Consider the following 15,428-nt stretch of genomic DNA (forward strand, 5'->3'; position numbering starts at 1 on the left):
TTTTTCATAAAAACATTGCAAGGAACAACCAAGTATACATAAGTATGGCACTGGGCCTCTGCTCATTAAATGTTTTGCAGCACACTAAGTCAGGAGCTGAGACACACAACAACAGAAAGACATCAGTCCACATCTCTACTGCAAACTGTCCTTTCACAAAAACAGCATTTGGCAGCACCTGTAACAGAGATTTCCTCATCACACACATTCCAAACCTTCAAAGTCTTACCTCACCAAACAAATACAGATCCATTGCTAAAAGTCATAAGCAATGTTGCACTTCACTGCTACCATACAGAAATAGATCCAAACATAAAACCATCTGTTTCCCAAGGAAAAAACCAAATCCCACACACCATTTAGCACATCTCTATTCCTTCACAGTCTGTAGTTAAGTTTTCAATTTCTTAATTCAATGATAAGTTAGTAGAATGATATTCACAATTTAAATAGATTTTCCAACGCTAAAACAACAGGTTAATCCATCACTTTCAAAGATGCCTCCTACTCAAAATGTAAGTCAGGAAAAGCTTATTATCTGTAGATTTGGCTCTATATTAAAATTCTGAGTGACAGACTCTCAATGCAATTAAACTTGAGCTCTGCAATGTATCTTTAAAGAGTGCAAAGCAAAAATGTGGCTATAGTAATTAAAAGATCCCTGGTGCATGATGTTCTTATAGTGCATACTAACCACTCAGTCACATTTGACCTTGTTTCACATAAAGGTCTTTTTCCATAGATTAGTTTGCATTTCAGGTAATTTTATATCTGGCCTTAGAAAGATCTTCTGGGATTCAGCCAATTAAGCTCTTAAATTGATACCTTTATGTAATATTTCTACAAGAAACACTGTGTTTCCCAAAATTTAAAGATCACACAGCACTGAATTTTGAAGTATGCAGCACCTATGAGATTTCATTGCATATCTATATATTGAGTATAAATTCTGCAACATGTTTTGTTTGATATAGACTGTCTCATAAAAAGGCAAATCACTTTTACTCAATAGTTAAATCAGAATTATCTTGAACATGAAAAAAAATGGAGAGTACACAATTTGGCTTCATTACACTATCCAAGAGTTTTTTAAAAGCTTTATTAATTATTTCTTGATAAGCACCATTCAATACTTAGAGTATGTTGATTGATACTATTACATATTTAAGTAATTCCATTACAAACATCTTGGCTAAACAAAAACAAAACAACAAAAAAGTAAGTACAGATGTGACAGACTACTTTCAAAAGCATTTAACTCTCTGTTTAATGAAAGAATTTATTTCTGAGGAATATACATTTATAATTTCCTCTGTACTCATTTTCTTTTTTGTATTTTGTTTCTTAAAGTCAGCAGTGCCAATTTATTCATACAAGCTCTCAAATTGATTTATTTTAAGTGACTAGGCACTGATATTTTTGGATTCTGTTACAAGCTGCTTCCTTATCTTGTCATATAACTTTGATCAAAGTCAGTTGCACTCAAAATTTTAGGAGTCTCTACTTCTGGTTGTTCCTGCTGAGAAACATGGAGTGTCATCTCCAGATGTAATGAATACCTAAGAGGTTCAATCTGTTTCATTTGAAGCTTTAAGTGTTCAGCAAATATGGAGAGAAAACCAGATTCAAAGGCAGAAGACTCCAAAAGTCATGAAGCAGACAGAAGTCACTGACACCTCTTAAGGCAGATATGATATTAATGACAAGAAAGGAAATTTGTACAGAAGCTGTCTAATGACAAGACATGAAATGCACACACACACCAAGCAGACTAATGAAGGGGACAGGGCTTCAACTCCCTCAATATTCTGCTTCCTGACACCTTCAAGAAATCTTCATCTGAGTGTTAAAATCAGATCTTAATGTCTTCACATGCCATGTTTTTATCTAGGAGGAGAATATAGCAATATTTATCAGACACAGACTTATCACAGTAACACAGACTTTCCAACACTTGCAATGTGAATTCTGAAGGCTGCAAGACCTTCTGTAAACATGCAGTACCATTCCAGCCTCTGTGCTAGATTACAGATTTCAGGTAACCAAAGCACGATGTACCACAAATGTAAGCAGCGATGACATATCCAGAGTCCTTCCCAAAAATCCTCATACAAACGAGACCAGACATACAGAGCTCATCACTGAGCTACTCATTTCGCAGTCACTCTGACCAGCTAAAGAACTGGGCCAAGAAACATGTCATGAAGTTCAGCAAGGGCAAACACCAAAACCTGCATCTGGGGCGGAACAATGCTGTGCACCAGGGCTTCACTGGCTGGAAAGCAGAAAAGGACAACAGGTGGATCACGGACCCCATGGCAAAGCAGGCCAGCTGCATCCTGGGCTGGATTAGGGGCAGCATTTCCAGCAGGTCAAGGGAGGGGATCCTTCCCCTTTGCTCAGCCCTGGTGAGGGGCACACCTGGAGTTTTTCCTGGATTCCCCAACACCAGGAAGATATGGACATACTGAAGAAAGTGCAACAAAAGGCTGTGAACATGATGAAGGAGCATCTCTCTTATGAGGAAGGGCTCACAGAGCTGGAACTACAGCCTAGAAAAAGATCAGAGAGATCTTATCAGTCTATATTTAGATGCCTGATGGATGGAAGACATGGAAGCCAGTCTGCCTTCAGTGTTGCCCTGTGACAGGACACAGTGTACAGAGATTAAAACACACAACATTCCAGGTGAACATAAAAACCCTGTATTTTTTACTCCGAGTATGGTCAAACACTGACTTGGGTTGCTCAGGTCCTGGAGTCTCCATGTTTTGAAATATTAAAAATTCAACAGGACACGGGCAACCTGCTGTGGCTGACCCACTTTGGGCCAGGGCGCGAACCTTGTCCTGCTGTCGTGTGCTCAGTCACCTTCATGGCCGGGAACCACCCTGGGACACTGCCATGGCAGCGTCCCCTCGGCGAGCGGCAGAGGGACTTCCCAGACAACCAGTGACAGGACAGGAGGATAGAGTCTTAAACTGCACCAGGGAGGTTTAGGTTGGACATTAGGAGGAACTTCTTCACAGAAAGGGTGATTATAAATCAGAAGGGAGTGTCCGGGGAGATGGGGGAAGTCACCCGGGAGGTGTTTTAGGAAAGACTGGACGTGCTATTCAGTGCCACGGTTTAACTGGCATGGTGGTGTCGGCCATAGGTTGCACTCGATGATCCCAGACGTCTTTTCCTCCCTTAACGCCGCCGTGAGGACGCCGGTCCCGGCGGGAGCGGGGGCTCCGGGCCCGCGCGGCGGCGGTCGGGAGCGGGCGGGCGCTGTGACGTGGCGCCCCAGGGTTGCCATGGTGCCGTGAGGGGCCGCCATAGCCCCGGCCATGGCGCCGCCCGCGCCGCCCCCCTCTCGTGTCTTCGCCGAGCTCGACCTGGCCCCGTCCCCGGCCCCGGAGGGACGCGTGGAGGCTGCGGCACTGCCCGGGCGGGAGGTGCATGTGAACGGCAGCGCGGAGCTGAGCGCCCGCCCGGACCGGGCGCGGGTGTCGCTGCGGCTCGGCAGCCGCAAGGAGGCGGCCGTGGCGGCGCGGAGCAGCGTGTCCCGCCGGCTGCAGTACATCGCGCACACCGTCCGCCTGCACGGCATCCCGGTGAGCTCCGCCGCCCGGGGCCCGCTGAGGCGCCGGGGCGTCCCCAGGGGGAAGGCGGGGAGGGCAACAGGCGGGGCAGTTCCCGGTTCCCGGGGCGGCTCCCGGTCCCGTTCCAGGTCCCGTTCCCGGTCCCGCTCGCAGCCGGCGGGGTGCGGTGCCGTCCCGCCGGAGCGGCCCTGAGGAGAAGCGGCCGCGGAGGGCCTTGGTGCCGGCGGGGAGCAGGGGAGTGACGGGTTTGGAGCTCTCGGAGCCTCGGGAACCGCTGGGAAAGCCTGCCTGTCTTTGGAGGGCTGCAGCCATGCCAGCCCCAGCGGAAAAGGTGGAATGTCCCTACCCGGGCTTTCCAACAGGTTGCTTGTTAAGCGTGTGAAAGCCGTCCTGCTTCGAGTCCCACGGTGGTGGAATCGCCGTCCCTGGAGGCATTTTAGGAAAGGCTGGACGTGGGTCTCAGTGCCATGGTCTAGTTGACATGGTGGTGTTCAGTCTAATGGTGCAGCTATGACACCAGAGGCCTTTTCCAACCTAATTCTGTGATTTCTTGGTGTAATACAGCATTCGCCCGTGCAGGCGAGTGAAACTGATAAAGTTGTACGCAGCTGCATAAACTGTACCTGTGTGTGTCAGAGTAACTGTGATGACCAGAGCTTAGCAGCAAATACATACAGAACTCTTTCCTCTCTCTCTTTCTTGTTCTACTTAAGTAGAGAGGTTTTGAAAAACTTAGGATATGATCAAGATAGCTGAAGTGACAGAAGCCCCTTGTGGACCCAGAAAGTTTTTTACCACAATGAGTATTTTAGCCTCTGAAAGCAATTTTGCAACAATGAAAAAAGCATAGACTGCTCCATAAGAGTGATGTTGTCCTAACAATTGTGCTGATGATGTTTTTGGATTTCACAGAAGAGTTTTGGACAGTGTTCCACGCATAGGGCTCTTAAAAACAGGAAAAAAAAACCCTTATCTTTTATGGAATATGCAGTTGTTTTCAAAAGTTACTTCTTATTGAAGTTCCCTAGGAGGTTTGTGCCTTTTGAGTGTATTCACAGCTAAGCTGGGGGGAAAGGGAAATAATCAGGTTTGCTATGAACACCAGATTATTCAATGGAGTAAAAAGGAATTGCAGAAGAGTTTCCTGATACTGCATGATGGTACAGTGCAAGTCAGAGTTAGTAAATGCAAAGTAGGAGAGTCAGTTACTCAGCCTAAACAGTGATGTGCCACAGTGAAATTGCATGCCCACATTTCAGATGCTGCATGCATTTGAAGATAAGTACTGGCACCAGCTTTTCATTTCTCAAACAAAATAGGATTCCATGGGGCTTATTTTGAACTGTTACACTGTCGCTGTAGCATCTTTACAAATTGTTCAGGAAGAAAGAAGGCAGTAAAGAAGACCACTTAGCCCCTGAAAAAGCTCATATTGCAGCTCTGGGACTAGGTGACAAAGAGACATGGAGGCTGCTTTAGGCTAAGTATTGATCATGGCTGGGTGCATGTTTGTCACAGGCAGCATTTGTCATGGGTTCCATTGACATCAGGGTGAATCGTTCAGCCAAAACTGGTGTATTTTTGTAAGGGATTACAGGTTAAATGCCTTCAGTGTGTATTAAGTGAGTTAACAGGAGTTTAAAGTGGTGGATTTTAAGAGGAATGGGAGAAGACAAAGCAATTCAGCATGCATTCGTTCCTATTAGTAGAGAAAATGTTAATCTTTGTACCCACTACCATGGTGAGCTATCAGATTATGGGACGTTTTTGTCCTGACTGTAATTAAATTGTTCTTCAGAGCATGGCTATATTGGAAAAGATAGTTGCAGATGTTTACCCTACAGTGAATCTGAACAACTGACTTCCAGTTTTGACTTGATACTGATTGAATTGGGACAGCAGGGAGCATCCAGCATGAGTGGCTGGCACACAACAAGAGTAGGCAGGGTGTTAAAGAGGTGAGTGTGCTTTAGAGGGGCTGTGTGCACCACTCCAGGATAGAAAAAAGGATTGCAAACTGAAGTATGACTTGGACAAACAAATGACTTTATTTGGTTTTATAACAGTCAGGTTCAGAAAAGTAATGTGAGCAGACAAGCAGGGTAGAGAGTGGGCTGTTTTTACAATGTGAGAGTATTCGGTGTCTTACTATAGTTACAATAATTTCACAGTAATCTTTTTCTCTTTTGAAGATGCTGTGTGTTGGAGAATGGAAATGTTCTTTCCACTTAGTTGAGAGACTGTGAAATGCTGCTTGAGTTGTGGGTTTCTCAGTGTTAGCAAAGTGTTAGCTCTAGGGAACTCTGAGAAAAACAACATGAAGTTATTTTTTTTCAGAGTAGTTCCCCACGGTATAATTTTTAGTGCTTTGTTTCATCCAGTTTTAAATCACTCTGCTGCTGGAGCTTTTATTTGCCTTGCAGCTTTTCCACTAACAACTCTCACTGCTGGCAATTTGTTCTTAACTGCGTTTGCTAACTTCACTTGCAGCTAATACCATTCTAGACAACTGTAAAATTAATGTCTCTTCACAGTCTCCATATGGTTCTAGTTGTTGCGAGCTTATCTAAGGCCTCTTTAGAAATCATCTAACTATGCTATATATTTATTTTAATTAATCCACAGAACAATTTTCTTAACCCTTATTGTTGCTATAGTAGGAAGTCTGTGAGATGGGAAGTGCATAACCTTTGCAGCAGCAGGAGCTTGCATTAGCAGCTTCTCAGGAGGCCTGGGGGCAGCACCTGATTTCCATATACATTTACACAGGATTTTAATCAGAAATAGATGCACATAGTGGCATTTATTTATAGAGTGCTGTAAGTATATGCAGCACTTCAGAGCACAGAATGTGGTTTCCCCATTGATTTTACTTTCCCTGCAGCCTTCAAAGCAATCTCCCTTAATCAGCCCAGCTGCTCAAAAGTAGCATTTTCTTCTCTTTCTCTAGAAGCAAACAGATTTTATATTTGCCAGCTATGATTTATTTGGGGAGTGGTGTGGAGATGACACTTGTTTTCTTTAATGGCTATATCTAACTGTTGGCATTGGCACCATGTTTAAAATAACAGTGATAATATTTGTTGTACCTGTCAGAGTGTTGTAGAACAAAACAAACCATCTAGCAAAACATATCTGGTAAGCTCTGGGTTAGAGATTGTCTGAACTGGTATACCTCCCTTGGATTTATGTGCAATATTCTTCATATTTCAAAACTTATTCAGGAGTCACAGTTATGGATGCACATCCATACAGTCAGTTAAAAAAGGTTTTAAAGTTTGCTGACTTAGTTGCAAAATCTTCCAATGATAATATATCCCCGACTGAAGGTAAAAACCTGTGTAAGGCATCTCCTTTTTTATATTACTACATATTTAAAAAAATATCTCCGGAGTACCCTGCATTTGCTGAGTACGAATCTGCTTTTTGTCTTTCTTGTAATAACTGTTACATATACCTCCATTATTTCTTCTTTAAGCAGCAGAAACTTTTTCACCATAGGGTTTTGGTTGTCATTCTGTCATCTCATGCCAAATAGACCAGACAGAGTGTGGGGATGAGAGGCTGGAGCACAGCTACCCAATCCCAGAAGGTGCTCACCATCCTTAACTCTCTGGAGACACTGTGGATGAGTGTCAGGAGACAGGAGCGTACATCAAGGCTCTCATTAACCATTTCCATCGTGCCAAGAATAACAATGCTGTGATCACATGGAAGAAGCTAACTCTTTTGATTGTTCAGATATCTTTCTTTTTGATAATGGAAAGTTATACTGGATATATCAGTTCAAATGTACAAGTAGATTTTAAGAAACACTTTCAAGTGTCACCAGATATTTATTTACAGTTACACATATCTGCATACATTACCCAACATGCATTAGCATACATTCCAAACTATAAATGCTTTCCCTTGCTCAGGGAAAGCAAACAGAAGCTTGGCTTGTGTGTCATAAAAAGGTGTCATAGTTTCGTTAAGTTGTTAGCCTGGAGCAGAACATAATTTTATGTGCAGATGGGCTGTTCTCTTAGTGTATTGTTGCATACTTGTCTCCTTGAAGTATGCTTTTGCTAACTTACCCATTCATTTTTTTTCCTGTTCTCTTCTGGGGAAAAGAGCAGTCATTCCTATAGCCAGCCAGTGTCAAGAGGGTGGACACAATGGTCCTGTGACTAAGACATTGTTCAGAAGTAGCAGATTGGAGGAAGGACTATAAAAAGTTGTGTTCAGTTGAAAAGAGTGAAAATATAAAGCAAAGCAATTTCTAGACTTGATATGCTCAATGGGATATCGACTATCTTTTTCATTTTTGTTTATTTTAGAGTGCCTGAAGCAGTGATGTGATTCCACATAAAAAAATGGCTTTATAAGCAGAAATCACAACCTGATTGTTTATATTGGTTTAATTGTTTTTTGTGATTCTTGGCCCACAGATTTAGAAAATATAGAAAGTTATTCCAGATGTCCAGAATACCTGAAGTGCAGCTTTCCCTAAGTCACGGTGAAAAGTATTTCTTCTGGGGCTATTGCAATCAAATGGGTATTTCCTCAGCCAAAATATGAATAGTAGACATAAACAGTAGGGAATAAAAATTTTTGCTTTTGAAGTAGTCTCAGTCTTGATTCCAGTTTAAAATTCTGTTGTCTCCTACCTGTCTTTTCCATATCTTTGTGTGAACACAGTCACAAACAGAAGCGAAGTATCTAACAGAAAATGTATCACAGAAGGCCACCTTGTTATGACTTCAGCAATTATTTCAGCCATTTATCTTCAGTAGCATATACAGCTACTGTTACATTTGGTGGGATTAAAATTAGCTGTGAAGGAAATTTTGTAATATGTAGTGCAAAATGATCTTTCACTCCATAATATTGATCTTGCCATAGCACTTGATACCACGGGATGGCAGTGTCCTTAAATACACAGGAACCTTGGGAGGGCACAGCCAAATTCCAAGGCTTGGATCTGCTCAGCAGGAAAGAGAACCTGTTTTTAAAAAGGATTTAGGAGAGGGAACAGGGGAAAACAAATGCATTTTTTCTATGTTTACAGTTGTGTTACAGCACAGCTATTTCTGTAAGATACGAGTTGTAGTAGTTTGTTTTTTCTGTGTGGTAATTTCTATAAGATATGTGAAATCTCTGGGGAAAAATGTTTCTTGGCAATTGTAATTGAATTCTAACATAAATAGTAAGATTTACCCCATCCTGTAAATTAAATGAGCTGTTGGTGCTAGACTGTCTTGATCACTCTAGCAAGCCCCAGCTAGCTACATAAAAGAAAATATACAGCTTTTATGGACTACTGGCCCTTGCTAATCCTTGCCCTTACTAGAAGAGACTTTCTGAAAATATCTAAAAATAGGACTGTTGTGCTTAAATTTGAGCACTACCAATCAATCATGATACAAATTTTGAAATTTCAGTTTTTTGTAGACTTTTATTCAATGGTAATAAAACCATATAATATTTTTAAAGGAAAATGCTTCTCGTAGTTAATATCATTTGCATAAACTTATGCATGCATGCATGCTACATGGTAAACTTGAAGACTTGAGCATCTGTAGGAAATACTCTGACACAAAGCATCGTGAATGTCAACATTGAAGAAAATATTTCCTATGCAAATAAATCTAGTAAATAAAACTTCTTGAGTAACTGGAAGGCTGGGTATTTGTTTTACTACACTTCATAGGTGTTACATGCAAAGCTGCAATTAAACTGTAGGCTGTGCTTGTGCTTTTTTTGCTATGGTAGAGTAATTTCACAATAAATTGTTTGTTCAAACTGTTTACTGCAGAGCAAAGTGGGTGAAAGATATGTGGCTGTTAGACCAGTAGCAAGCTGGTCAAATATTCACATGTAACTGCAGTTATTCTGTATCTTCCTGAGTTCAGTACCTTATTTATGTGTCCTACAGGATTTGCTAGTGCTCTGTGCAGCCATTATGTTGACCAATGTAGCTGCTGTTGATGCCGAGGCATCACTGGTGGAACAGCCTTTTTCAAGGGTTACCATTATGCCAGAATAATAGCTGTTCAATCTTTGTTCATATGACCTTGCTACAAGCTGCTGCTGCTGCTGCTGCTGCTAAAATATCTTAAAATAGGGGCCTGAAAAGCACTTCTCACATACTAACTTCCTAAAGCAATTGAAGCTTCTAGATTTCTTGTACCAGGTGAATTTACAGTTACACACTAGTACACACAGCTTCTACCTAGCAGCTACTTTTATGACCTAATTGTTCTCTTCAAGGGAATAGCAGCAAAATCACATTATAGAGCTACTGTATAGTTGACTTAGAATAATTCAAGAAATCTTTAACATCCAGCTAGTTTTTAACTGAAGATATTTGCATGGAAAATTCAAAATTTTTGTTTCAAAGTCATGAGTAATATACCAAAACAGTTCAGCTTTTATAGGACACCGTGTACATACAGCAGATGCTTAATTTCTGTCTTTTAAGGTTATATTCCTCTACTTTGTTTTAGGAAGAAAATATGACTGTAACAGAAGATTTTAGTAGAGTAGAAAATACTTACCAAATGGAAGCAGAGGTATGTATTCAACCTAACCAAAAATAAAAATAAAATTAAAAAGTAAGTGTGTCAAGGACCTATAAAAATTTGCAGACTATCTTTACTCAGACCAAGGAACATAACGGCAGCATAGTCCAAAAAAACTATTTAAGGACTGCAGTTTATAGCAGAGTGCAGCTGCAGTCTTCTGTTGTGTGCTGAACTTGTTTTCTTCTCAGATGAATGTGTGCTTTTTAAATGTTACCTGATGCTACAGACTGTCATATTTGGTTCTGGGGCAGTGTGAGCAAACCAACAATTCTGAACTTTCCTTCACCTATAGCCCTTCCTGCCCTCTGCTTCTTTCAAGGAATTGGTGAGTTCAGAGAGCTGCCCCAGTTAATAACCTTTTTTTTCCCCAGCTCAGCTTTCTTTTTTTTCTTTCATTATTTTAGCTCCTTGAACTGGGAGCAAATGCAAGATCTGCTTAGGCCACAGTTGCAGAGCACCTGGATTTTGGTCTGTTCTGTACAACTCTGCCATCAGCTTGCTCTAAGTAAAGTAAAGGTAATTGTTTCCTGGGTAATTGGCTCAGAATTTTGTAGGTAAAAAGTGCTCTGTGAAATGCAGATATTGTGGGAACAATCCCATTTACTTCAGTATCTGCTAAGGGAAGTACATATTTGCACATTCATGCCATAGTAGGAAATAAATGCTGTGCTTGAAACATTCACTGAGGGAAATTATGTGTGTTCAGCTAATGTATTTTTTAGACCATAAAACTTTAATTACTACCCAGCAAGTTTAGAGATCCTTACAAAGTAAACCTGGAGGCCTGCAATAAAATGATAGCTGGTTTATAGAGCTGTGGTTTAGAGTCCTCTTAAACAAGTTCAGCCTCCTTAGTTTGCTTGCTTTAAGGCATATTCTTATCTAAATAACACCAATAAATACAGAAATGATTGAGAATTTGGAGAACAAAAGTTGGGTTTTAAAATGAGCCTTAATATACTTAAATGGTGTGCATTCATTTTCTGAATGACTTCAGCTTTGTTGTGGAGACACATGCTACCTTGAGAGCTTAAATCACCATGTTTTTTAGATGACCTGTACTTAAAAATTAATAAACTCCCTATTATTAATTATTATTTGAATTATTGTTTAGGCTACAGACAAGCTTAGGCTTACAACTTCAGTCTTAAAGTGGTAACTTAACCAATTATCTGTCTTCTGCTATTAGTCTTTATACAGCAAGGATTATATGTGAGAGGCTAATTGCTTAGATTTAGTGTTGATTTGTAAGCAGCTTGGACCAGCTGTAATTGCTGTTGCAAAGTTGTGTGGTTGCTTGGGACCCCGGGGGTTGGAACTGGAAGAATCCATGCCCAGTGCTGCTGTTTTGGCTGCCCTGCATGCTGAGGTAGCAGTGTGGCCACTCTTAATGCAGAGATCAGTCTCGCTTCTTCCTTTATGAATATTCTTGTTTCATTAGTGCAGCTTCATAAACCAGTGAGGGTCTATTGACAAGCCTGTTTGCCTACTTTAGCAATATGAATGAATTTAAAACTCACTTCCACTCACTTCTCTGTTAGAGTTTGCCATTATATTTGTGTTATATGTAAAGTCTTGGACATCCTGTTTTACTTGATTCTGTAAACTCTTCATCATTTGTCTCCTGTAAAGAGTTTTTAGATGACTGAAAAATTCCCAGGCGTGTAGCTATTTAAAAGTATAATGAAGAACTCAAGATATTCTTTCAACTGTAAGGAGATAATTTTAATTCATGCTATAACAAAGGAAAATATGCAGAAGAATGAAGTTGTGTATAAGATCACAAAGCTTTATAATATCTTTATCATAATAGTTCATTTATTTCATGCCGTGCTCATGGGAGGAAGATGATGTTGGTTTTGTGCATTTCTTGATTTGCTTGCCTCCTTATAAACCATAACTTCTTGCCATTTGCAGCCTTTTCCAAACCTGGGAATGTCTCTAATAGTTTTGCATAGCTTCATGCTACTTTTTCACACTTTTTAACCTTAATAACTGACAAAGTTAAAACATTCATTTGCATTTTAATGTTGAAGTATTCTCTGTAATTGTAAGTGGAATGTATTGGATGTAGCTCTAAATGAAAATTTTGATTTTTTTTTAGGAGGGGGAAACAGCAAAATCAGCTATTGCTCAGTTGTTTTCTGCTTCTGAGGGTACCTGATCAAGTGCATTTTTTTAACAGTAAAGTTCCTAAGTGCCCAGAAGTGCCCCAGTCTGAGCAATTTATCTCCTGCTTAAGACCCATAGTTCTGTTTCATCTTTTTTTTTTTGTTTCATCCCTAGAAGGAGCAAATCTTGTAAATGCTGATGGCAATCTGGAAAACACTATGACAGTCCTCATAGTGAGACTTTCTACAAAATACAGCTATGACAGTTTCCTGGCAAAACATCACAGGGGGATGTGTGCTTTTTATATGTATGGAAAGAACTCCCACTGAAGAAAAAATTGTAGGTGTAGCCTCATCTTCAGTCTCTGTTCAATTGACACTGCACCTTTCAGAGCCACTGAACCAGTGCAAGGATCCAAGCCAGGATAAGGTTCAGGTACTACACCAAAAGGCTGTCAAGGGTAACAAGATGGGAGCATTAATTACTTTTTACCTTTTTCTGCATATGAAGTAGCTCCCTCCTCCCTCACTGAGAGACTCAGCTTCTTTGAATTATCTCATAGTGCACAAGGTTAAATCTGTGGTATGCACACAGGAAGCTGCTGCAGTGCTGCTGACATGCTGCAACTGGGATTTCTGTGTCATATCCCTTCACTGGGGTAGAGTGATGCATGGATTGCAGCAGCCATGGGGGAAACTGTACATCCCACGTGTTGGCAGTAGAATTTTCCTTGCTGCAGGTTTTTTCTTCCACTCCTGTGGAAGCTGTATTAATATGCAAAAAGAAGGGAGTTGAGGATAAGAGAGAAGGTGAACCTGACTCATGGTGGGAGCACTGTACTGGAAGTGAAGATGAGGTTTTAGGTTTTTTTTTTTTAAAAAGTTAGGGATCCAGGATTTCTGATTCCTGAATGCTGTATCAGCTCAGTGTCATTGCTTCAGCCCTGGCAGCTGTGCTTTGCCACAGAGAAGAGCTGGCTTCTGCCTGGCCAGTTGCTGCCTGGCTGGACTTTCCACCAGGAAAACTCTTGGGCTCTGGATCCAGGGCTGATAGTGATTGCTGCTTCATAGCATTTGGGAAGGACCTCAATTCCTAGTGCATCTTCATTTAATGCTTCTTACAGCCAGAGACTGTTGGGTGTTTAAATTGTTTTTAATCCAAGTCTGAAGTGCCCAGTTCCCCTCTCAGCACTGCCGTGAGTCTGTTCAGACAACACAGGATTTGGAGCCCACTGCAAGCTGAATTTGGCTCGGCTTAGCTTAATCTCATAGCTGAGGTTTCTTTAATCTAATGCTTGGAATTAAAATATTTTTCCTTTGTGCACAATGTTTTCCACATCATTTTGTATGAGCTTCTGCATAATTAACATCTAGCAATCTAAGAAGGGACGAACCAGGATGCATCTAGTCATGTGCACCAGAGCACATGCATTCTTCAGATTGTCTGCGTACCAAGAATTCTGCATTTCCTCTGGAAGGGATTTCTTAATCCTCAGTTTTAAGCTATTTAAGAACTTCTTTCTGTTGCAAACATAATGCTAGTCTCTAGGGCTATATAGAAGTCTTATAAGTTCATAAATGTTGGAGTTGTATATAGCACTAATGTGTTTAGTTACCTCGTAGATGTCTGGCCTTACACTGATTTAAATAAAAGTGTTGAGTCATAGTGGAAAATGAAAATATTACTCATGTGATGTCTGTTCGCTCACTCCCAGGTCTGTATCATATTCAGTGATTTTGGAAAAATGCAGAATGTTTGCAATCTACTCATTGAAAAGTTAGGAACCTCTGTTACCATCAGTCCACCTCATTTCTACCATACACCAGAAGCCATAGACACACTTCGGTAAGTTCTCTCACATGCCAAAAGTCTTACAGCCTCAGTTAATATGAATACATAATTTATGCTCTTTGCAATGGGAGCAAGTAGTTTCCTTCACACCTATTAATATTTATGTTAGAGATTTCAGTATTTGATATAAGTTAATGTTGTTCAGCCTGGAAGATAGAATTTGTTCTTGTCCCTGCGCAAAAGCAGAATGTAATAAAAGTTATTTTCCCACTGATTTCCACTGGAGTATAATCTGTTGTGAATCTTAGGTCAACAGAATTTGTCTCTGATTACATCATCATGTGTAGATTTCATTTGTATTTATTCATGAGGGTACAAGTGTGTTTCCAGGTGTTGATAATTTTAAGTACCTTTGCCAATTCCCATTACTGTTAGCTGACATGATCTGGAAAGAACATGTGTGGCACTTCTCAGCATCAAAATATGCTGCCCTGAAGCTCACAATTTTGATCTGTTTTAAGCATTGACTATTCACAGTCCAGGCTTCTCTCACTAAGTGGGAGGGACAGAAGGAAGTTTAGTCTTGGTTGGGGTTTTGCCTTTTGTAAGAAAAGAACTGCCTGGTCCAAGCAGCAAGCTTAATTAGCTGCTGTTAAAGATTCCAGAGATGCCAAAAGTGAATGTCAGAGGTATCTACAGGAGATGAGGAAATATGGCCAGTGACTTTAAGCAGCTGAGCCACTGAAATGCCTGGAGCAAGGGTTGAACTCTTGCTTGACTCAGCGTGGATGCCTGCAGCATGCAGGTGTTAGAAATGCTTGATCTCATCAGAATTAGTGAGGATGCTGACATTTCCTCCACACATTGTCCCCTCAATACCCAAGCTGTGGCTCAGAAGCTGGGGGAAGGCGATGTGCCTTAGCATCTCTGCAGTTACGAAACCTGCGACGCTAAAAACAAAAAGCTTGGCAGGAGCACTGGTACATCAGTTGAACCTGCTTGTTATTGTGCTGCTGCTTCCACCTCTCAGCCGCCAAGTGTGTGTCACTGCCGTGGGGAACACGCGCCGGAAGGCCCAGGAAGTCTGTCAGCTGTTTGGCCAGGCACTGGGAAAGCCTTTATTGATAAAAGAAGAGGAAACAAAAGAATGGGGAGGCCACATAGACAGTCACCTGTCACTCTCTGCTGATTCACAGACTCTGCAAGAAAGAATCCAGAATGCTACTGCTTATGCATCTTGTAGAGTGTTTGCTGTGTTTGAGATAAAGGGAAAAGAAAACAGGAGAAGCAAATTGCCCTAGAAACCTTCAAATCCTACACATCTTAATAAAATTTTTATGCTTTCTTGTGATTTTTTATGGTTTTTTAC

At 41.0% G+C, this 15,428-nt stretch overlaps 1 protein-coding gene across 1 annotated transcript; it reads left to right on the forward strand.

Moving 5' to 3' along the window:
- Positions 1–3,273: 3,273 nt before the first annotated feature.
- On the forward strand, positions 3,274–15,410 carry IRAK1BP1 (interleukin 1 receptor associated kinase 1 binding protein 1). The gene is made up of 4 exons (XM_054630704.2): positions 3,274–3,599; positions 10,079–10,144; positions 13,983–14,113; positions 15,090–15,410. The coding sequence occupies exons 1-4, from the start codon at positions 3,333–3,335 to the stop codon at positions 15,358–15,360; spliced, it is 735 nt and encodes a 244-aa protein (XP_054486679.2). The 5' UTR covers positions 3,274–3,332; the 3' UTR covers positions 15,361–15,410.
- Positions 15,411–15,428: the final 18 nt, after the last annotated feature.

Source organism: Agelaius phoeniceus, chromosome 3 (assembly GCF_051311805.1).
Source record: "Agelaius phoeniceus isolate bAgePho1 chromosome 3, bAgePho1.hap1, whole genome shotgun sequence".
Classification (NCBI taxonomy): Eukaryota; Metazoa; Chordata; class Aves; order Passeriformes; family Icteridae; genus Agelaius; species Agelaius phoeniceus.